Below are 25300 nucleotides of genomic sequence, written 5' to 3'. Positions count from 1 at the left end.
ATATCCTCTAAAGTCATTGTTTATTAAAACACCTTATGTACTATGAAAATGTTATAATTATGCATTAGATAAATTAATAACATGTTTATTTAAATAAAATATTTGTTTTATTCCACTGTTGTTTGGTTTACCAATGTGACATCTGGCTTTACACATTTTGATACAGCAACTTATCTTATTGAAGCTTTGGGTCAAAAACCATCCCAAGTATTGGAATTAATCTGTATCAAATTATTTTGGTTACAGTGCCTAAGTGTATCAATAACATATAACATGCAATAAATGTAATACATTTTATTACATAGAAACATTACATAATATTGTGATGTGTAAAAACTATGTGTTGACTTAACTAAACTAAATCATAATGCCTAATTTCTGCAGTGCAAGCTGCGCCGAATCAGCCTTTGCTTGCTTCTTGTTGGCGCTCGCAACGGCCGGTTGATATTCTACTCCTGCTACTTTCACCTGCAAAAACAATCAAATAATTAATAAACGTGTTTTGCGATACCCGACAAACCAAGCCCCAAGTGCTTCGATCAATATTATACTAGATATGTCCCTCGTTGAAGTATCTGTGACAAATAAGTTCTCACAAAATGGTTTGGCTATTATTTTAAATAAGAGCATGGTAACCAATTTTACGTAATATTATCAAAACAATAAACAACTTTGTATATTAACAACAAAAGATTATTAATTCTTTAAACATTTTTATCAACTGCATGTCTAGTATCTTATCGAACGAAGCTTATTTGCCCATTTTTATATTATAGTACAACAAACATATAGCCAGAAAATAATTGAAACAATATTAAAATTTTAATCTCTACGAACAAGACATGTGTAGGCCTGATAAGTTTGTCGGACTATAGTTGAATAAGGGCCAGCATACACAACGCCAGGGCAGAGCAATCTTTACTCTCTTTATCTTTAAGACTATTTTCTCAAAATTATATTATTAATATTTATTACTTTTGACGTTCATGATTTAAATGTTACTGTTACGCCAGGTAATACACTAACCTATTTTTTTGAAGTTATACTTCTGTTGTCGCGTTAGGAAAAAATTATGAGGGTAAATTTTACGCCTTCACAAAAAGCCGACCCTGAAGTTAGCTATAGATGTGACAGTTACACTTTCAATAAAATTTATGAAAAGATTTTTATCGTGTTACGCCAAAGAAGTATAACATTTAACGCGCGTACATAATTACAGACACGTTTTTTAGATTTTTTAATATTTAACAGTTTTTTGACGTGTGCAAATAAAGATATTTTGTTCAACTACCCACTGTAAATTCATACGTGACTTGTGGTAACTTACAGATATTTGTTGGTAAAATACATCCAATGTTTAGATATCAATCCTGGAAATCCCCTGTCGTGCATTGGAGTGCTCTGCCCTGCTAGCGTTGGTTTGCATTGGCCATAAATAATATCTTAAATGATCTGACATTTACTTTAAGTTTGACATGTACAAGCACCGTTACTTTTTCTACGAGATTACCTCCTTGGTTTTCTTGTTACAATGAGATATCTCGCAATGCACAAAAACTCTTAGCATGCATAAGAAGCTTTAATAATAAAAAAATATGCGCATTGAAATTTATGGATTTATCAATTTATCACACGCATTATTTAAACTTGTGAAACAGTGGGGCCATTGTGTAAGTAATGGATAGATTACATTAACATAACAATAACTTGATTAACATATGTGATTCAAGTAACCTAATTAATAAAGAAACCTTATGTTATTTACCCAAAAAAAAAAAAACTTTCCTAGTTTAACGATTCAAATTTTTGAAGCATCTATGAACCCCAAAACACAATTAGTACTAATTACGTTGGAAGACTAGTCAAACCTCTAAGACTTTCTTAGACAATCGCCCCACTGGTTCCAAAAGGATATCAGTAACAGATATTCTTAAACAATATACTACATTTTATTACGTAGACACATTGAAATATAGTATATTGTGTAAAACTATCTGTGGATATAACTAGCTAAATCATAATGCCTAGTTTCTGCAGTGCAAGCTGTGCCGAGTCAGCCTTTGCTTGTTTCTTGTTTGCGCTCGCAACGGCCGGTTGATATTCTACTCCTGCTACTTTTACCTGAAAATAAATAAATAGGCCGTTTAATCCTTACACAAAAGTACATTACATTTGGTTGAACGTGTAAATGGGTTTTACACGCTCGTCACATTGATGACGAGGCGAGGACGAGCGTGCAAAAGCAAGGTGTGGTCAAGGCTCAAACACACAATATCTTCTCAAACATATCCCCAGTTTAACTTATTTTATTAAATCTTCGCAAAATCAACAACGAACAACAATAATTCTTCCGCATTAGTGTTCATTTGTTTTTTTTTTTTCAATGAAGTTTTCTATCTATGCAAGGTAGTTCGAAATTAGAATAAAACCTCTGATAAGTTACATCCTTGGTTGCCATGTTTCGAAGTAAAGGATCGTTCCATTTTAAATTACTCTACAGATATTATGAGTTAGCTTGAAGCTAATTGTAATTTATTTGGCCGTTAAACCACGACAGATAAGGATTTTCATGCAACTTATACCGGGGTCTGCTCGCATGTAGATTTTCATGCAACTTTTACCGGGGTCTGCTCGCATGTATTTGGCCAGTTCAGCAATTTCGATATATTCGAGATAAATCGAAATGGCTCGCTTGCTAGAAGGTTGTCAAAATAATTTCCAAGCATGGTTGAGAAAATGTGCTTTAACATACCCTGTGATGCACCAGTGCCAACTAAAGGCTGTTACTGAAAGTACCCAAAAGTATGGTATCTCTCCGTATTAAAAATTTCGATTTCGCGTTTTTTTATTCCACTACCAGTTAGCCCTCAACTGCAACCTCACCTGGTGGTAAGACATGATGTAGTCTGTGATAGTAACGGGTAAACCTGTAAATATAACCGACTGACTTATGTTAAACCACCCCTAATCGGTTATTATGCGACATTTTACCGGAACGCTAAATCGTTTCGCACGTCTTTAACGGCCCTACCATTAAAGACTTGGTAGAATTTGGTACCTGGTAGAACTTGGAACGTGGTAGAACTTGTAGAGGAATCCATACTAATATTAAAAATGCGATAGATTGTCTGCGTGTTTGTTTATTACCTACTCGTATGTTCGGCTCAACCGTCACCGCTCTTGATAAAATTTTCCAAACACGTAGCTTGCATCAGTATGCATATATACCGGAAAAGCTGCTGGTGAAAGTTACCCGCGGGACTTCAAATGATAGCATTCGTTTAATTCATCACTCATTTACATTTTTGCAGACAGTACCAACATTGCTAAAATTTGTATTAGAACGCTTTTATTTAGACAATATTTTTGTTAATATTTTCGTTACTGTAAAATTAAGAATTTAATGCCCCATTTTGCGCAATTCCCTTACGCATAGAAATAATTTGCACCCTTGAGCATCAAAGCTACAGGTAACATTTTATCCCGGTAAATTAAAATTATTCTCTTAAATGCAATTTAGAACCACTTGTTATTTTTACTTAATGTTTTCACGTTTCAAAATCATAATATGTATTGCAATGTTGTCTATGTATTGTAAGCAATAATTAAAAGCCTTTTTTTTTTTTTTTTTTTAATTATAGGGTACCTGTGGTATTTTAAAAAATTCAAAACAAAGCTGGGCGAAGCCAGCAGCAATAGATTTAACACATCACATTTCCTGTAAGATAAATTGCATATCTAAAACGTTATTGCTAGAAGATAGCATACCTTAAAAAGGAAGTTTTTCTTATGATCCGGTCCACACTCGAAACATAGGCTGTACTCGGGTGGGCCCAGTTTCTGTTTGGAACAATATTCACCCAGCAACGACACCGGGTGCTTACCGCCCGCAACCAGAGGGGCGGGGCAGCGACGACCTGACCCACCTCTCTGAGTTTTTACCTACGATAAAAAACATTATTTTACTTCTTGGCGAGTTCCGAGTTCTAGGCATTTTAACTCAATGAAAAAAGAACAGTTTGCCCAGGTTAACGGATAACCTACAGACCAACCGGATAATAGTAGAAAGTTGAAACTTTGTGTGGACATTTTTTGCGCAACCAAGAGGGAAAGAAATTATTTATCAAATTCCACCCCCAAGGTCTAAACAGGGGGTGAAAGAATATATGTGAGCCTTTTTTATTTTATATCCCTTTCTAGTTCAAATTTTATCAACATGTGAATGTGTATTCAGATCGAAGTTTTGCCTGTAGTTTTCTTTCTGAACTTGCCACAAGCTTTTAAACCATTGAAACTTATTGCGAGCTATCGTACATCGAGGTGTTCCGTCCGTCCGTTGTAGTTTATATCATATACGAACATGAAGAGTAAATAAAAAAAAAAAACAATATCGGCAACCTTCAGAATGGATACGGATTTCGGAGTAATATCACCATAAAATAAAAACTATGCTACGAGTATACTCACAGACTTTCCGTGCCTGCTGGTGACCTCTTCTTTCGACGTCAGACCTCTAGTGTCCAATTTAACCTCTAACAGCAGAGGCTGAAGGGTCCCAGTTCCTTCTTTACCCAAACCTTGGCCAGGAGTCCAGCCCATTTTCTGAAGTAGATGCATTCCCATACCGCCTTCAACCGGTGCCGCGCGTACCAATTGATCCTACATAAAACCTTTGATTAAACAATTTTAATAAAACAACATAGCATAGACAATACATTATTTTAGGTTCTGTGATATATCCACATAAAAAAAAAATTGCGTGAGAACGCACTGCTGTTTTCTGCCGCGGACGTAAGTAGCCAATACAGCCAATACGCATCTTAAGCTTTGCGCACTGGCGATATAAACCGCCCACTAAGAATAATAAGGGCATGATCGTAGTCGACAGAAGTAGTGAATATCCACATTAAATGTTGTCAAAGTTTTTTTCTTCATTATATTAATATACATATAACAAAATGTCATTAACTTTTTTTGAAGTTATGAAAATAAAAGAACATTGGATAGTATTTAAAATGGATACCCACTGTAAATTTTGAGAAAATGTATATCCGTCACTTTTACGATCATGATGATTGTATAGTTAAAAAAATGACGATTTAAAAACCTATCTCGCAGCAATGCAATATGCACTAAGTCAATCAAAATATACTTAAAACATAGAGTTTGCTGAACGACTTTCTCGTGGACTTCAAGGCCTTTGCAAATAAAAGTGGCATAACTTCGGAATCGAAATGTAGTGTTTTTTCACGCTCGGACATTTGAGGACTGGTGTCTGCTGAAGTATGAAAAAACGGTGCATTATTTACCGACGTTTTGCCATGTTTATTTGAAGGTTTAGAAGAGTGCGTGTAACGCAATAATTTGTTATCGGCCATTATCTATAATACGTTGTAAATGACTACTCGAAAACGGTCGCAGCGAAAAACCATGTTTATTTGGAAGATTTAGAAGAGTACACGTAACGCAATAATTTGCTATCGGCCATTATGTATGAGTTGTATCTTGTAAATGACTGCTCGAAAACGGTCGCAGCAAAAAACAGCCAGTGTGTTTACTTAAATTAATTTATGCAACCACTTCTTTGTCCTGTAGTTTTTCCCACACTTTGATAGCATTAGTGTAACTAATGGTCTATTCAGACGTATCAGCACCTGTGGTTTACTTCAATCGCTTAGGGCCTACCTACCTTGTCCTACCTGTAATAAGGATTATAATATAAAACAAGAACATCAACAATATTGAAATAGTACTGCTCTGAGCAATGGTAGTTTGTACTCCGGGGCCCATGAGTGATTCGGAATGGATGGAGAAAAAAAGGGGTTTCCAGTCAGAGACCATCAGCATTCCGAGTATAAAACCTCACGGATGAACTTTTTGATTTTTGTCTCCATCCAGACGACATTGCGTACGTGTCAAATCAGAAAAAAAAGCTGAAAACATTGATGCCCTTTTCCGATTTTGTGTGTAGATGAATGACGCCGTGACAGATTTCGGGGTGGGCTGGAAAACACACCCCTTGATATGTCTGAATAAACCTTAACACTATATATTAACTCCCAAGATTTAATACACGTCGTGTTAACTTTTTTGGCCAATTTCTCCATTTTGTTTTTCTTCCTTGTTTATTCCTTACCTCTGATGTGGGCACATAATATGCACCTATCATTCGGCTGAAGTTGGACTATCGTAGCACGCGACTCCATATCTTTTATAAGCTGCAACAAATATTCATGAATTCCCCATTATAAGCCTAGGTTTTTCTTAAAGCCATTTGTTAAATTTTATATGGCCAGAAGAATCGCTAGGCTAGAATTTGATAGTTTCTAAAGTAAGTATAACTGACTATTTTTAATTAAATCTGTAGCAACCACCTTATGGGACATAGTGAAAAAAATTGTCACTTGATGTTAAATTTACAAACTCACTACAAAAGTAATATAACTTTGCATATGAAAGGACAAATCTGTTTAAATCTGTTTTAATATTGATTATAGTAATGTAACTTAATTTGCAAAAAATTCACATAAGTCAGTCATAGTTAATTATTTAGGGGGGAAAACTGAATATTTGTATACATAAGAATGTCAGGTTCGTTTTTGTTGAAGGTGAAAAGTTAATTGTAATAAATAAAAAACTTGATGTTTCGCTAAATAATCTACTAGGATCAAAAAAAAATTAAAAAAAATATAAAAATTTTCAAATCAAAAATGTTAAAAATAAAATAGCTTATTAAGAATAAAAATAGAAATTATAAAACTCTTTGCTTGTGTAAAATTTTCATAAGAAGCAAAATAAATGCATATAAAGCTAATCGCATATTGTGACATGCCCCGCGCCGTATCTTATAATGAGCGATCAGAATAAGGAAGTTTTGAATATGACACATAGCAAGGTTTTCGAGTGTTAAAAACTTAAGCGTCAGAGTAAAATATATCTAATGCTTTTATATTTAAAGAGTCGCCTGTGGATAGGTGTACGATACAAGCATAGCCTGGATATACTTGAAGGGGCATGACTTTTTCTTACTTATTTAGCATATGCTTTTAAGAATTCTACCTGAAACTGATTAAAACCTTATTTTCAAGTTATAGTCAGAAAGTAAAAGTCACCGTCTGAGCGTACTCCGCACACATAGAATCAGCTTACCTTTAACGATGGTAGAAAAGGTAAATATGCAGGATGTGCGAGTGAAATAACATGCTCTTGCTATTTATATCATTGAAAAGTTTCCTTCACATTATCAGAGATGAATAACAAACTTTTGATGGACCATTTAATTCCAAAAAGTTAAAGCCATTTTTTTTCAACTTGATACTAAAGAGTCGAGGCAAATAACGGATCGAAAACGGAGTATGTATTGGGAGGCATCGAATTTGTTCAAGTTTTATAATGCCGTTAGGTATTTTGAGTAATGCACGGTAAATTTAAAAACAGTAAGAATTAAGGGGTTTAGTTTACTGATAATATTTAATTATCCGTAAAGAAAAATCCGCTTGGACTCGCCTTGGAAAACGAAAACACATTAGGTCCTTTGAAAGAAGTACGCATAATATTATTCGATCCGGCGGGAAGATTTCGAGTATCGAACACTGTGTCAGACTTAACTTTTCTGGTTTTGGAGTCGTAAATTTTATAAACTTGTTTTTTATTTTAAAAACGTTACGTGCTGTAGAAGTGTACGACGAATTTAAGCTTTAAACCAGTGTGCATAAATTCCATTTTACTCTGACGTTACAGAGTATCGATAGTCGAAACCTTTAAGTAGGGCTTACTAATCTACGAAGGGTATAGACATCTGACGTTTTAGATACAAATAACCTTTCACCTTCTAAAAACCGGGCTACAGTGATAACTGACATGCCAAAGCATGAAAATTACCACTAAATGATATTGTTTGTGCGCTTTATATTGAGTGTAACCAGCGAACTGAAACAGTTCTGCCTGTACACGTAAGTTTGAATATCGAGACGTGATGGTTAAAACAACATTTACTCCAACTAGGAGCTCGGTAACAAAATAAGTTGTTTCTTTATTTGCGGAATTCTGAAACAGTGGTTTTGATAAAACCCTTTTTAACTGACTTAATTGGAAAATAAAAAAAAACGGCTAACAAAAACCGGGAATTTTATTGTTTTAAGTAAAAGAATGTGTTTCATAAAATCATTTTTTTCTAACTTCACTGGCAAAATGAATAAAGCTAATAAAAAAATATTTCTCGAGTGGAAATAAAAGTCTTAGCAATACCAAATCAAATAGAAAATTTTTCATATATAACTTGCTTTTTATGTTATTGAAAATCATTTCTATTAAATTATTAAGGTCATAGGCTTGGGTAAATAATTCTTTCACAATTTCGTCCTCCACTCCAAGAATTCGTATTTTTCCGAAAAAAAAAAATTGATACAGAAAAGGATGTTTAACGAATAAAAAAATCAAGCAATGTTGTCATAACCATCATAAACAGTGTATTAAAAGTCAGAAAGGATAATACAATCGTATTATAAGTTCTGACCAAAGCCGCCGGACCATAGAGTAGGGTAACGCGAATCCCGACCGGTGCTTCGAGCTGAAAGAAAAGTTATTTAGAGTATCGCAGTATTAAACAGAACGAGGTTTTAGAAGACGTTTAGGAAAGATGTCTTTAAATTTTTGTAAGTGCTATTACATTTAATAAAAGGGGGTATTTAAATGGGCTAAGTATATAAGGGGTAAATGATAGTCAAATTGGGATGAAGCATACTAAGTAGCTCAAAGTGAAATATTTCTATATTTAGAGTAATTAATGCTTTTCGTAGAACAATTTTGTGTTTGATTTTTTATTTATGACAACTATGATATTATCATCATCATTACATCAACCTATTACCAGCCCAATACAGAGCACGGGTCTTCCCACAATGAGAAAGGGTCATAAAAGGTCATAGTCCACCTCGCTGGCCCAGTGCGAATTGGTGGACTCCACACACCTTTGAGAAAATTATGTATATATCTCTCCTACACCATTGAAGCAAGTGATATTTTAATGACTTAAAACGCAAATAACTTAGACAAGTTAGAGGTGCGCGCCGGGATTCGAACTCGGCCCCCATCGGTAGGAAATTATAATTTGTAGGGGTTCGATAGTAATGAAACCCACATATATGAAGTATCTTTATAATTGGTTCTTAGGTAAGATACAAAGTTAAATGTCTAAGCAAATCAATAATCTGAACTTAACCGCGCGGCGTGGAGTGCGAGTTACCGCGGTGCGTACGCGCGTGCCACCTACGGCAGTCCCGAACACACTGGCGAATCCCGATAGCCGAACGGACTCGAGCGACCACGAACGCTCCCGAATACCTACCGCGCGCGGTTCCGCCACAAATTTCAGAGGTTTGCCGAGGCTTGCTACCCTATCACCCAAGTGCTCCCAAGCAATAAAACCCCGGTACGCTGCCCTAATATATCTGCCATAAAAGGTGAATTGCCATGATCTATTTTATGATTTCTTGTAATTTGTGATTCGTCATTTGACGTATAATGGCCGTAGGCGTAACATCCCGGTTACAATTAACATTTTGAATTTATTGAATTTCCAAACTGACCCCATAGGGAATCGTGGCCCTAATGGTCATGGCATCTCGGTGCCATTTACAGTATACACATTTTGATGTAAACATCAAAAGTGCTATCTATGGGAATTTTTGAATAAAGACATATTTCACTTTGGCTTTGTATACATAGGTCATCAAACCAGTAATTACCTTTCTATTTGAGATAGAATCTATATGACATTAGATAAATATAATAAAATTTTAGAACTTAAAATAGGGAAGTTTGTATGTAGATCTGAATGGTAAAATAAGGAATTTTTGTATTAATAATGACAAAATCAAGCACGTTCTGTTCTGTTTAATACTGCGGATTTATATGTATGTTATATACTTATGTACGGATATTATATAGATCACCAATGTGTGCTATCAATAGTATTATTGTAAATGTATACATATTTCTTATAATAGAAGATCAAAACTACTTTTTAAAATTTTGCACAGACAGGAATATCTTTAGTTTACGTTTTTTATATCTTTATATCTATGTTGAGTTAAATGTATTACTAACACGTGCGGCGAAAAGCAGCCTATTTTATCAATAGTTAACCTCTAATTTAAAAGATCAAATAAATACGACCAATATTAAAATAAAACTACGAAATAATTTTTTAAACAGACTTGAAATAAATAACTATTTGTGTAGCATGTATTAGAAATTTTACGTAATGTAGTATATTTTTTATCCTAAATTTTAGTGCCGCATCAACCCGGTTACTTCGAACGTCCTCTCGCCAAAGGTTGTCTGGAAGAGATCAGCGACGCTTTAGCGATAATACCTTTGCACTCCTTAATATCTAGTTCAAGTTTTATTTCTTTGTATCTTATATTTGGTGTGTGCAATAAAAACTTCAATAATTATTGTGCAATAATTCCTATATAAATTTATAGTATTACAATCGATTGATATAAACATCGACTGTAGTTAGTCTAAGATTACTGAGTAATCTTAGACTTTTTGCGATAGCGAATATTGATTTTACTTACAGGAAACAATAAGAAGAAGTAAAAAAAACTATACCAGACTGTCTGTCTATTTATATACATATTTTATAATATTTATTACGCTGTGTACATTCAATCACTAAAGAAGAAATTGTTTGAGTCCGTATTATAATTATTGTTACTGTTATCTATTTTTGGCTTGCATATTTCACAAAGCAACTGAAACATCTTTCACAAAGAACAGTATGTGTTTCTTTTGCTCCTATAAAACCTTTATACTTCACTTTAACTATCTCTTTTTTTTTTGCTCGCTTTTGATCATAATTATTATTACCTATTGCTACTGCTATACTATAGTCGTAAAAATGTAATAGGCCCGTTTTGACATTTGTGCAAGACCATAGAATGTAACTTGGAACAGAACTGAAAGAAACAATAAAATAAAAATCAATTACATACAGTGTTTTAAAAAATACGTAAATTTTTTTGGGACGTTAAATAATATGAAAGAATATATCGCGAGTATTCTTTTTGCGCTTACTTTATAGTAGCATGCAATTTATAATTTTTCTCAGCGCGTTTTCTCGCGTTCTCAGTCTTTTTTTTTATTATTCTAGAGTTGTAACCATTTTTTTTACTTAATATCGAAAGCCGTCGCGCTTGGTTCTCAAAGCCGCAAATAAAATTTTGAATTGACGACACTGGGTTCTAAATAATGAGTCAGAGTTGATGTATCTGACCAAGCGGCACATGACTGAAGCGTCCCCGCGCGCACTGCGCAGTTTTTCGTTCCCCATCTTGTAAAGTTGACTGTGCGCTCGTTTAAGTTTGATATATACTGTTTACTATTACTTTAACTTTTGCTCTGCTACTTTGGATATTGATTTAAACATAGTGATTTGACTCGATTTTTGTGTTTGTTGTTATATAGTACGAACTCTGTTTCAACATGTTGAAAAGTGGACGTACGCGAATTGGTTGTGATGTTTAAGGAATACTTTGAACGAACGAACACGTTACAATACATAATCATATCAATCAAGTACTGACAAAAACTTGAATTGATTTATCGTGAGTATCGAGTACCGAGTCTTATGGTTCCATAACTAGTTACGTCGCAATGTCAAATGTCAAAACGGGCCTATTACTTTTTTACGACTATAAACGCTTTCATCATCTCACTTTAATAATTAATGTATCCTTTCGACAATGTTTTGTGTATAAATAAGATTGTTATTACATAAGTCGAAAACCACCTCGTCTCTGGTCTGAGCAGGTGAAGTCGCTCACACGAATCCCTATTACAGAAGCTATCAAAATGGCCGAGAATAGAACAAGATGGAAGGCTGTAATAAAAAACGCTGTTAATGAACTTGAATCCGGACACGAGCTTCAGTAATGAAGTAAACGACGAAGAAGTGAAGAGAGATTTCATAAGTTACTGCTACGTTATGACCGTTTTCACTAAAAGTAAATGTATTTTTACGACAATTGTTTATTACGTTAGTTATACTAATAGCTATTTATTTTTTACCGATGCTTTTTTAGATGTCTGTTTTATATAGAAAAGTCGAGAGTTAATTGGGGGTTTAGACGTTGAAGATAAAAACACAACTAAAGATATCCCAATCTCAAGGAAACACAATTTACTAAACAACAAGACAGTTTGCGTATGAAAACTGAGTTCAATAGTAAAATATCTGCAAGCAAATAACGCTAATGTAACTGTAAATGCATACCTTTTTCGCCCACGCCTGCGTACCGCTGGCAAGTTCTCGGGGCGTGAGTATCTGCGCACCCGTGGAACCCGTGAACTGACCCAGCGTGGAGTCCTTTGCCGCCCAACCGAACTGAAATAACATTACGTAATTAAGTTAGAGCGTTAAGCAATTATTTTTTTATTTAATCGAAAAATACATTTAAAAAAAAGTTTCATATTTAAAAGGTGTAAAATATAAACTCTTGAGAGTTTGACCGTTACACCATGCACGGTCGATAATCATTGGTCGTGTATAACTACGTAGTTGGTCGTTAACTATGAGCCTCATAAGAAGGCTAAGAGTCACTCGGCGGGCGATGGAGAGAGCTATGCTCGGAGTGTCTCTACGCGATCAAATAAGAAACCGTGGAATTTGGAACTCCCTACACAAGACCTATGTCCAACATTGGACGTCTATCGGTTGATATGGTGTATCTACGTGCTGAATTCCAAAATAATACTTTTTTTTTGAATTGAATAATATTTTTATTAATAAACCAACTATGTATTCTAAACTAAACTAAATGATCATTAACTAATGACAAGTGGCGATAAATAATAAGTACTTAACGAAGATATACAGGTAAATGCGGGTAGGTACGGTAAAAAGTACTTAGATAAAAAAGTACAAGGAGAGTACCAACCATTTAATAATAAGTAATACGTTTCATAAGTATACATATAAATTCGTCTAGACTAACTATTCGTGCGAATATTGTGTGAGTGACATAGCACGACATCGGCCGCCTTTTATAAATCTATTCTTTAATAGCGCGGGTTATAACAGAGATTATTCATTGAAAGCCCGCGCTAAGGGTAAACGGGTGCTTTTTCAGCTTATAACAGTCTCCTATATGTTAACCAGGCGCGCCAAGAGACAATTATCTCGTATTATCTCATACTACTAAGACAAGAAAATGGTAGACATAACTAGCACATAATAGTAGTTCTTCGCAGTCCAAAGCTATCTCTGTGCTCAATAAAATTCGTCAATATCAGTGCAGTGGTTAAGTCGAAAAGACAAACAAAAATACATACTTTAGCATTTATATTATTAGTCTATGGATACAGATGTATAAAAAGACAAAGAACAATAATAATATATGGTACTTACACTTTGTACAGGGTCCGATTCATTTTGTTCTTGTTCTTTGCGAATCAGAGACAGCTTTTGTGATACCATGATGGCCATATCCTGTGAAGAAAATATAATAATATACTAATATACATATTTAAAATAGTAACAAAATATTTTATGTCATCGAACTTTTTGTTTAATCTTATACAACGAGTATATAGAAAACCGAAATGATACTTCACAGACTTTAGATGTACATTATGTACTGTCTCTGAGATTTATCTGTGGAACCGAAACCTAATACTTTTTAATTAAACCACTGCCATAGTTTTTACTGAAAGAAATCAGATACAGCCCTAGCATCACATGCAAAATTAAAATCATGTGACTCCTGTCACGTTATTAGGTACGCGTAGCGTAGGTACTATGCGCGTGTCGGTCTTTTATCTTCAAAAGGGTTGTCATAGGGTTGTTTTGAATAATTTGTATGGGGACAAAAAAAATGGTTCTTTTGATTTAATAAGCGATAAGACCGCCTTTGCGCATCTTACATATAAATAGTATTTTTATTGTTTTTGTTATTTCTTGTTTTCACTTTTAATTTGTGCAATAAAGACTTTATATATCTATCTAACTATCTATCTTTGTATCTATTTAATATTTTTATGTCCTTATGAAACACGCTTATTATTTCGTTGCAATATTATTTCCTAATTCTTGTCTAACAGCCCCGTTATCATTTTAGATTGCACTATCACTTACCCCCAGGTGAGATTGCAGTCAAGGGCTAACTTGTAGTGGAAAAAAAAAAGCAATGGATTGGATTCCCGCAGTCGGTCGGTATCTAGGTAACATCGCAATTATTAACTGTTTCGTGTTGACTGCTCTAAAGTAATGTTACCATTTAATTTTTTTTCCAAACTTACCAGTTTTGGATTGTCAACTCGCGGGGGATAGGCTTGCGGTCCCGGGGCAGCTATGGCGGGGACTGAGGCTAATTCTGAAAAAATATAAAGTATTTGTATAAAATTCTTAGGATTCGTCAAAGCCAAACAGCTTTTTACCCTATTCCGAAAAAAGAGATGCAGTAACCGATGATTGCCAACGGGATCCTGCTACTAGCCCACAGCTGTCCTTCTGTATGTCTGTCAACGGGCACTATCTCATTAACCGTTACAGGTAGAGAGGTGACATTTTCATACAACATGTTATTATTTAATCCTATATTCCACTGCCGCTATAAAAACATTAATAATGTTGTTGTTGTTTCGTTCTTCATAATGTTTCGAATATGACAGAAACCTTTGACTGCAAGTCTCATTAAGTCGGTTTTCAAATACTTATTTAATTTGAAAATTGAAAGTTATCTATGAAATATCTTGGTCTCTCATTTAAATGAATGCGAAAAAGTTTTTAAATGGATGTTTGTTACTCAATTGCACCAGGCGGCTGAATAGCACATATGCAAAGAATTAAGAAACCGTGTACACGACTAATATTGAAGCATCAAAAACCACTCCACTATAGTAGTGTTTCTCGAATAGGCGGCTAGTCGCTTCATTCCACTTAGCAGTTGACGGTAATTATTTTACCTCTAATGATCTTAACTTAACCATAAAATGGGGAAAATGGGAAAGTTTGTGAGCTCGCAACGCGGGTGTGAAGTGTTTTCACTGTTTTTGGACACAATGCACTTCATACAATAATAGCTGAATGAGGATTCTGTATGATCTAAATTCTATGCAAGTATACTGTGGGATAGATTAGTTTTTTTTTTCACAGAGCAAGAGATAGACATGTTTTTTTTGGATGGTGGTAGTTCAGGGAACATTTATCACATGCATTTACTCGCGCTTGCCTCTTATGTACCTAAACGTCAACATAATTAAGGATTTAAAAGGTCTACTTACGACTGCCAGAAGTAAAACTCTTCAAGTAAGTTGGTGATGGCGGTGCCGGTAAAGCCAGCGGCTCAGAACTATAGTAAAAAAAATAATTTTTGTTTATTTATTTATTCAACATAAAATGTGTACAATTAATTGGTATTGTAAACATGGTACCGCGATTATGCAGACATGCTGCTGGTTTCGATATCAATATATAAAAGATGTCAGTTTACAACTTCAGAATTAAAGTCTCCAGAAAAGTCTCGATTAATATTTTTGATTATAATTTATTTTTGATCAAGAAATAAATATAAAAAAGTCCAAACAAATAGTTAAAAAGCTCAATTGGGTCTTTTTTAGTACTAGTTTAAGTGTCAAAATTAAATATTTATTTCAAAGTTCAGACACAAGTTCTGTTAAAATAAGTTTTCGGGATTGCTGATAAATAAAACATTTTTATATTATAGAAATTACAAAGAACCAAGAAAGTGAATATAACTCACTGCTGTAACTTATAAATCTTTGTATGGAAGGTTAATAGGCTTCTTACTTACCTTGATTTCTCCCCTGGGGGGCTCGATATATCTGGAGACCTCGAATTCAGCTTAGCAACTTGCTATAATAAAAAAGAAACACATTTAAGTCATAAAGCACTATATACGTTATACTTGTAAAATAATATTCATTTCGCAGACATTATAAAAGAAAAAATATGTTTACGTGAATAAAAAAATCGGTTTACTGACGATAGTTGAACGTGACAACGTCATAAGAAAATACTAATGGAATGGTTGCATTTTTCAAAAGAAAATTTGAATTTTATTTATTTGATAGATATTTTGTATGGATATAGAGAAGGAGGTAAATGGAAATCACAATTGAATTGATCAAGTTACATTTATTTGTACGCATAAATACAATAATGTAAATTTTTTTTAACAATGTACATAGTTTTTACAAGTATCAATGTGCGTTTAGCAATTGTTTAACAACTGACACCACATTCACTTTTCACTGCACTTCATACTTGACGAAAACATGTAAATGTATTATTTTATAGCAGCTGTCCACGCGGACGCATCGCTCACTCAAGTAGGAGAGACAGATGTCGAACGCTGCCGAAAGCGGAGGCCGATTGTGCCTCTATGTCGCTCGACCTGCGCTCTCGCTTGCACTTCAAGCCTTAAATGGAACGCCTCAGAGCGAGGTAACGCCGCATGAGTCATGTTTTTTCGTGCGTGCAACCGGCTCCATCGAATTATAAGACATGGAAACGTCAATAAATCATGCTATACAATAAAACACCTCAGCGTATAGGTGTTAAGGTCTCTTAGCGTATAGGTGTTAAGGCCTTAGTGGAGCGTGTTGGGATTCGAACTCGGTCCCCCGAAAGGAAAATCGAGCTCCTGCCCAATGCGCTATCACCGCTTCCGCGCTAATTGGCTTTAAATAAGGTCAATAGATGACGAGAAAAATTATTTCAGTATTCTATATATATAAAAGGAAGTTGTGTTAGTTACACCATTTATAACACTAGAATGGGTGGACCAATTTTTATGATATTTGATTTTTTTTTATTTCTCTTAGTCCGGAATAGGATAATAAGTATTAAAATAGGTATAACATTCATCAAAAAAAAAAGGATCCGCGGTACGAAGTTCGCCGGGACAGCTAGTATTAACTAAAACAACGCGTTATTATTATAAAAAATAATTTAAAAAAAAACGTAACCACAATTGTTTCAATAATTACCATGTCCCCCCTCTTAGGCGAGACCGGAACCCACTCTGACGCCTTTTCCCTGTGCTGTGAGCCCGAAGACACAGGGAATTGAAGTCGAAGCTCTTCCTTATTGGCAACTGGTAGCGCGTTCGTCTTTATCGGCAGTGGAGCTCCGCCCTAAACAAAAATTAATAGAATCTTTATACAAAGTCATTGAGGATAGAAACACCAACGATTTCTTATTCCATCATCGTCATCATATTAACCGATTGACGTCAATTGCTAGGTCTTGAGCTATGTGCCCGCCCATTACCACGTCAGCTTCGCTACTCGTTGAGCTATGTCCAAAACTCTGTTTCTTCTACGGATCTCCTCATTTCTGATTTGTCCACGTAGATATACTCCTAACATAGCTCTCTCCATCGCCCGCTGTGTGAGTCTCCGAATTATTTTGAGTAGTCAGCGAACGATTTCTATTTGTATTGTTATAATCGATGGACTGAGTAATTACCTACCTGCACTGCTAGGTAACATGGACAGGAGACATTTTTCTCCCCGTGGAAAGGATACAATTTTATCAACTTTCACAACTTTATTAACTCTCGGACTGTGGGCGCTAACGTGGAAATAATATCTAAATATTGGGAATTATAATAATTCCTAAACTGCCACTGCCACTGCCACGTTTATCACGACTTTTTACAAATCCTGTAAGAACCATTTATTGTATTGGGACATAAAGTAGTCTATATTATTATTCTCCATCCTTTCACTAACTCTATTGCAAAAATCTAGCTGATTGGCTTGCTTGATTAGGGTGTGAAGAAAGGACGAAAAGATTCATCAGTAGTCTATAACGGTCCACTGCTGGATTAAAGGTCTTTCCCAACAACCTGTTGGCGCAGTGCGCAGCGACCCTGCTTTCTGACCCTCGGGGCCGTGAGTTCGATTCCTACAACTGGAAAATGTTTGTGTGATGGACATGGATGTTTATAAGTGTCTGGGTGTTTATCTGTATATTATAAGAATTTATGCGTATTACATTCATAAAAATATTCATCAGCTATCTTAGTACACATAACACGAGCTTACTTAAGGGCTGGATGGCGATGTTCGTATAGGAAGAAAATAGGAGTGTTTGCTTATGATTACCACGCTGGGCAGCTCTGCCCAGCTTGGTGATCGCGGTAGATGGTAGTAGTCGCAAAGAAGACGCTGCTGTCGGTTCTCTGTTGTGTTCCCTTAGTCGCCTCGTACGACACCCGCGAGAGAAGGGGTGATGACAACTTTATTTTTATATGTGCTTCACCACACAGCTTAATTCAATCCCACATCATCATCAGCCCACTACCAGGCCACTTCAAGGCAAGGGATCTCAGAATGAGAAGGGTATATGCCGTAGTACCATGCTGGCCAAGTGCGGATTGGTAGACTTAACACGCCGTTGAGAGCATTACGGAGATTACTCAGGCATGCAGGTTTCCTCACAATGTTTTCTTTTACCGTTTAAAGCAAGTGATATTTAAACTGCTAAAATTAAAACGCACATGGCTCCCGAAAATTCAGTGGTGCGTGCCGGGGCTTAAACTCGGTCTCGAGCCTTATACACTAAGTTATCACCGCATCAACGGGATATTATAAATGTATTTGTTAAAGTGTTTGTTTGTTCGTCCTTCCTTCACGCACTAACTAACCATCTAATCAAGTTTATTTTCTGCACAGAACTAGTTGCAAGGTGATAATTCCAGGGTGACAAACAGTTCCTACGGATTTATAAAAAAAACGTAATGTATAAGAATTCGGGAAACACCTATAGTCGTAAAAATGTAATAGGCCCGTTTTGACATTTGTGCAAGACCATAGAATGTAACTTGGAACGAAACTGAAAGAAACAATAAAATAAAAATCAATTACATACAGTGTTTTAAAAAATACGTAAATTTTTTTGGGACGTTAAATAATATGAAAGAATATATCGCGAGTATTCTTTTTGCGCTTACTTCATAGTAGCATGCAATTTATAATTGTTGCGAAACGTTCCGAAAACAGTTACGTTCTCAGTCTTTTTTTTTTATACTAGAGCTGTAACCATTTTTTTACTGAATATCGAAATTAAATATTGTGTAGTTATCTTTACTGCAAAGAATGAGCTTGGTTCTCAAAATGGGTTCTAAATAATGAGTCTGAGTTGATGTATCTGACCAAGCGGTACATGACTGAAGCGTCCCCGCGCGCACTGCGCAGTTTTTCGTTCCTCATCTTGTAAAGTTGACTGTGCGCTCGTTTAAGTTTGATATATATTGTTTACTATAACGTTAACTATGGCTCTTCTATTTTGGACATTAATTTAAACATAGTGATTTGTGTGTTTGTTGTTATATAGTACTAACTCTGTTTCAACATGTTGAAAGTAAATGTATAATCAACAGCCAGTCACGCGTATTGGTTGTGAAGTTAAAGGAATACTTTGAACGAACGAACACTTTACAATACATAATAATATCAATCAAGTACTGATACAAACTTGAATTGATTTATCGTGAGTATCGAGCACAAAGTCTTATGGTTCCATAACTAGTTACGTCGCGATGACAAATGTCAAAACGGGCCTATTACATTTTTACGACTATAGTTTATGATATTAGTATGGTATATTTTGCATTCTCACCCGTATATTCATAACGATAGGCGCCTTCTCTTTGACGAGGAAGGGGTGGTGGAAAGCTATGGTGTCCTCGTTCTCACTCATGCCGTCATCGTTGGATGACACCGATGACAGCTCTCCTAGGGCCTCCTTCTTTGACAGATGCTTACAGAAGTCGGTTAGTTCGTCAACCGATTTACCTGCAGCAAAAACGATAGGTTTTTTAAAAGAACTTCTACTACTAATAATTCCCATGTATTTAACAAAATTAACATGGGAATTATTAAATTCAATTTATATTTCAGCGATATTCACACAAAAGTTTTATTAGTATTTTATTGGTATTGTGTGCCGCCTCAAAAGGAATGCCGTATTTATTGTCACTCGCTAGGGAATCAAAAATTTTGAAGTCACTTCCCGTTGACGTAAAATCTATAAAACTTCCAAGATAAACAGCAAAGATAAAAATACGCGAACCTAAAATAAATAATTAATATACGCAAAAAGAAAAAATTATTGAAATAAAATGGATATAATCCATTTTATTTTAATATTTTTTTTAGACAATACATACTTTTAATTGTATATGAATTACCATAATTAGTTATAAATCAAATGGTTAATTATATATATATGTTAGAGGAGTTTGGGGTTCTCCTACGTGCCAGCGACGCTTGCGGGTTGCTTGCGTTTCCAATAGTACCTTAGTAAGAAGTTTAACATTATAAATTCTTTCCACTAACCTTTCACGCAAATCAACGGAACGGATTTTGGTAAAATTTAACAATAATATAAATCGTGTAAATAAAAACCGAAATAATACTCATTCGTTAGTTAGTATTATTAGTTATTTACTTTCTCTGAGACTTATCTGAGAAGCCGAAATGTTAATACTTTTTGATTAAACCACTGCCACAGTTTTACAGCCCTAACATCACATGCAAAATTAATTTAAGTGACACCTGTCATTTTACTAGATACGCGTCGCATAGCGTAGGTACTATGTGCGTATCGGTCTTTTATCTTCAATAGGGTTGTCACAAGTAAACGCTTATAATGTTTGAATTGGTTTTTATGGAAAAATAAATATGATTTAATATATTTACAGGATCATGATTCCTTATGAAACATTCTTATACACCCTTGAACAGTATTTCGTAATTCGGTAACATATAGTATTTACTTCAACTTGATACTAATTCTTATAACAATATATACCATTAACGCTTCTGACATTTCATAGACTTTGTCGTCTACGCTAAGTAATTAACACACAGTTTTAAAGTTATTGGCGATGATCTTTAGCTAAAACGCGCCGCTTCACAAAAGACTAGTTTTTATTAAGCAAATATTATCATAATAGCTTTTACCTCCAGATTGTATGGCAGCCATGACCTGGTTTCTTGTGTGAGGAGGTAGGACCGCAGCACCGGCCGGGACTGCGCCGTTTTTGAGCATGTTGATGGCATTTCGTCGCGCCACTTCCAACAGACGCTTCTTTTCGCTGTCAGCTAGTTTGACGCCAGTTGGAGATCTGGTAAGAGATTTTTTTTTACATTGCGGTATTCCATTCGCATTAAGGGCAACACTTCGCAGAGCATGCAAAGAACACATGCAAAGTTCCGTACTATGTCCACCAAGCCAACGCTGAGATGCCTTCAGACCGGAACACAGCATTGCGGCATTGCTGCTTGGCGGCAGAAATAACATGGCGGTAGTACTTTCACAGACGAGCTCTGTCAAAGAAAGCTCTACCACTAAAGAACAAAAACTACTCATATACAATGTATGCAAGAAATGTATACACCACTACAAACTGATTATCCAAAATTCACTCTCTACGCACGTTTCGCTTCCACATGGGAGAATCTTTAGCGGATTACGTTTTACTTTTTTTTGTTTCTGTTTTTTTTTTTGTAATTTACAATATGATCGACGAGACTACCGAAGCCTTCCATCTGACTAGGTGGATTTTATTCTACCAAAAAATCAGGTCAGGGGGTGAAGTTCAGCAGGCGCGCGGCGGTCTGTCGTTTAACTTCATCAGCCTCAAACAGTCCACGTCCAGTTTGCCCTTAATCATCACGCTGGGAGAACGGGTAGGTGATCGCAGTAGATGGTAGTAGTAGCACATAGGACGCTGCTGCCAGCTCTACATTATATTCCTTCAGTCAACTCGTACGACAACCGCGGGAAGAGGAGTGCAAGTTAAAATCATCATCATCATTATCATCATCAAATCAACCCATTACTGGACCCTACACGGCACGAGTCTCCTCCCGGGGTATATAGTATAAATAATAAATAAATAAATAAATATAAGGCCCAGTGCTGTATGGTGGACAAGTGCAAGTTGAAATTTAAAATGATAATTGGGAAACGGAAGAAAGAAGACATGTTATACCTCGTGCCGCATTTCATCTTCTTCCCTTTATCGCAGAAAATTCAAAAATTCAAAATTCATTTATTTCAAGTAGGCCAAATATAAGCACTTTTGAAACGTCAAGTCTGTCTGTTTTTAGTGACTCTACGACCGGTTCGGAAGGCATATTCTACAGAGAAGAAGCCGGCAATAAACCAGTAAAATAAAACTCCGAAAGAAATATAAAAGCGCTATTAAAACAATGATTTGGCGGAGAACCTCAATTTAGATCTTACCTAGATCTTCGCCCTCTATGCCTTGGCGACAGTCTACTTCTATGCTGTACTTTAGGAGGCGATCGATGCCGTATTCTAGACGGAGTCCTTCGTCTAGACCTGGAGCGGTGTGACGAACGGCTTCTGCGTCTGGATCTAGTTGAAGAGGGTCTGCTGCGCTTTGAAGTTGAGCCAGATCTTGAGCGACGTGATTTACTGCGTGATCTACATTTATTGGGGTTATATTTAAACGCTTATCACAAATGCCTACCTTAACAGATCATCAAATTTCGTACAGTATCTTAAAATATATATTTCGTACAGTATCTTTATGACACATTTATATTTTGACAACGAAATTTCTATTGGTGCGCCTTGGCAGTAAAATCGACCCGAATGCCGTCAGGGCAAACAACATGACGCTGTCTTATGCCGTCATGCCAACGCTCTTCAATGCTTTGTGTTCGCGCGTATGCCATATACTTTACTTTATTTTCTTTTAATTATTTAAAATTATACGTTTCGTATATTAATAACAGAATATGAATATGAATATGTCACAAATGATTTAGAACTTTAACTGTCTTTGTGGCTTAGAGGTTGGCATGTTCACTTAAGGATCGCAGATTCGAATTATGAATATCCACTTGTTCTAAATCAGAATAAAACAAGTCTTGGCTACAATTCCTGATAATGAAGTACATACATATGAAAAGCATTGTTAACAAAAATAACTTGAAATAAAAAAAAAAATTATGTAACAAACCTTTTTTTAGATCTACTTCTATCCCTTTTTTTGGATCTACTTCTATCCCTTTTCTTAGATCTACTTCTGTCCCTTTTTTTAGATCTGCTTCTATCTCTACGTGAAGATTTGTGGGTCTTTTCAGTAATTTTCGGTTTTGTAATGGTTAAAATTTTTTCTTCCACACTATTAAAGAAAAAAAAGATATATTTGAGTAGGTACCAGATATATTCACATTCATTATTTCAAATATAGCAACAATGTGATTTTATTTTTTAAGTGTTATTAATTAAAACTATAAATATTAAATAAGCCTTGTAGGTAAAGGCTTCGGCTTTCCTTTTGTGGAGAGCGAGTTCAATCCCGGGATGCACTACTGTCTTTTTGGAATTATGTGCCTTTTTAATTTAAGCAATTTAAATATTACTTGCTTTTACAGCGAAGGAAAACATTGTGAGGAAACCTTTATGCCTGAGAGTTCTCCATAATGTTCTTAACTGTGTGTTAAGTCTACTAATTTACCAGCGCAGTAGACAACTACTACTTTTTGGTTATTTTTTTTAGGGACAGCTGGCCAACAGGCCTCAAAAGCTATATAGGCTGGATTCCAAACTAGCCTGACATCCATTGCAATATAATAGGTATAGTATACTTTTTTTTATGAAAATTCAAATGTTCAACAGGAATAAATATAATCCTAAATCCAATTACACGCAAACGCCAGCAGTTGCAAGGTAGTATTCTATAATTGCAGGTTTTTTCATATGTAAATTTAAAAAATTAGCTAAATTAGGTGAGTCTCACCGTCCAGTAAAAGTTACTACAAAGACCTATACATGTTCGGGAAAATCAGCTTCAAATTTGATCAGCTATAATCATATAAATACTGTTTTACACATTAAGAAGGCTGCCATTCTTTTTATTAAGTAGCTGTACAACTAAAAAGATAGGAAAGATGAAATGGTATAAAAGTTTAAGTATTTTCTTACACTTTAATCTCCTCAGCAGCTTGCTTTTTTAGTATTCCCCCTGGATCTGCAGATTTTGGGAAATTTGAGTTTGTTACATCTTCTTTTACACTGCTGTTAGATGAGTCAGTTAATTCCCCTTCTTCTTCCTTTTCAGCTTTCTTCCTGGCTTCTTCTTCTGCCTTTTTCACTGTCTCTTCAAACACTGCACTAAACTTTAAGTTCTTTATTTGAATTTTACTCTTAGCTTTATCACTTTCTGCTGCTGCATCTTGCTTTTTGTCAAGCTTTAAACGCAAATCTTTACAACCAGTTTTGTTTTCTGTAGGAGCTACAGGCATAGGGATACTGCTTGCATCAATTTTACTAGTTGGTTCACTTTTGTCCATTACCTTTTCTACCTTAACAGGACATTCATTATTTATATCTTTTTCTACCTTAAGTTTTTCTTTTTCTGGTTGGTCTATTTTGACAATTTTGTTTTCTTTCTTTATGTTTTCTGTCTTTATGTTTTCTTTCTTTATGTTTTCTTTCTTTATGTTTTCTTTCTTTATGTTTTCTTTCTTTATGTTTTCTTTCTTTATCTTTTTTTCTGGTTCAAAATTCACTAACAAAGGCGTGCAAGACCGACCGGTAGACGGCGAACGCTCTGGTCGTTTTTTGGGCTTACTCTTTTTTCTTTTTTTGCGTTTATGAGAATAATCACTACTCTCAGAAGCACTACTAGAACTAGAGCTCCGACTCCGTTTTTTTTTGTCTTTCTTATGTTTCTTCTTATCTTTCTCGTGTTTCTTCTTACCCTTTTTGGATTTCTTAAACGGAATCTCTTCAATCTTAGGCGGGTCAGCGTTAAAAGCACTGAAAAGTTCTGATAGAATCTCGCTTGACGACTTCGTAGTATCTTCTTTTTTTCGCTCCGGTGTGGTCTTTTCCCTTTTGATGAGCATCTCTATTTTATCTATTAAGGTTGTCATCGTTTATAAAAACTAAGTGGTGTACAACTTTTAAAATTATATATCACACAGTTCCAGTAGCAGATCGTAAAACAAGTAAAACACGGTTCACCATTTTGTAATTGTAACTTTGACATTTGACTTGAGCAACTACCATAGACATTAGACAATAGACTTTTTTTAACGGCTCTGGGTTCCAGCCTTTTTAAGCCTGAGACAATAGACCCTCTACTGAGGAATATGGTTTCATACGTAAAGCCATTTTAAGAGATAAATAACACATGTGTACTTTTATACTGCTAGTTTAAGCATTATAGTTTCACAAAAAATAAATTATCGCGAAGAAAATGGTTGGATGCCAATGGGG

The 25300-nt window shown here is 35.2% G+C and overlaps 1 protein-coding gene across 3 annotated transcripts; it reads right to left on the bottom strand.

The window, feature by feature from the left end:
* Positions 1–3: 3 nt before the first annotated feature.
* LOC120630172 (protein Son-like) lies at positions 4–25056 on the bottom strand. Of its 3 annotated transcripts, XM_039899325.1 has the most exons (15): positions 24002–25056; positions 23034–23198; positions 22289–22492; positions 21001–21164; positions 19655–19830; positions 17017–17163; positions 15819–15880; positions 15289–15356; positions 14305–14378; positions 13415–13495; positions 12281–12391; positions 4468–4659; positions 3769–3942; positions 2025–2121; positions 4–468 (listed from the first exon to the last, which is right to left on the bottom strand). In XM_039899325.1, exons 1-15 carry the CDS (start codon positions 24952–24954, stop codon positions 401–403), a joined length of 2736 nt encoding a protein of 911 aa, XP_039755259.1. In that variant the 5' UTR covers positions 24955–25056; the 3' UTR covers positions 4–400. The 3 variants fall into 3 exon arrangements, with proteins under 3 accessions (XP_039755259.1, XP_039755260.1, XP_039755261.1); XM_039899326.1 differs by lacking the exon at positions 2025–2121; XM_039899327.1 differs by lacking the exons at positions 4–468; positions 2025–2121; positions 3769–3942 and adding exons at positions 6137–6218; positions 8516–8569 and having other exon boundaries at positions 4480–4659.
* Positions 25057–25300: the final 244 nt, after the last annotated feature.

The sequence above is a fragment of the Pararge aegeria genome, chromosome 15 (assembly GCF_905163445.1).
Source record: "Pararge aegeria chromosome 15, ilParAegt1.1, whole genome shotgun sequence".
Classification (NCBI taxonomy): domain Eukaryota; kingdom Metazoa; phylum Arthropoda; class Insecta; order Lepidoptera; family Nymphalidae; genus Pararge; species Pararge aegeria.
Note: the sequence above shows the minus strand (reverse complement) of the source record. Positions and strands in the feature narration are given on the sequence as shown.

What these genes read in the sequence shown, in the direction of transcription:
- LOC120630172 (XM_039899325.1), bottom strand. Translation starts at nt 24,954, where the DNA reads ATGACAACCTTAATAGATAAAATAGAGATGCTCATCAAAAGGGAAAAG. An exon ending in CTATCGTTATGAATATACGG is followed by an intron (nt 17,164 to 19,654) that starts GTGAGAATGCAA and finishes ATTTTTGTTTAG; the next exon opens with GGCGGAGCTCCACTGCCGAT. An exon ending in CGCAGGCGTGGGCGAAAAAG is followed by an intron (nt 4,660 to 12,280) that starts GTATGCATTTAC and finishes GGTTTTATGTAG; the next exon opens with GATCAATTGGTACGCGCGGC.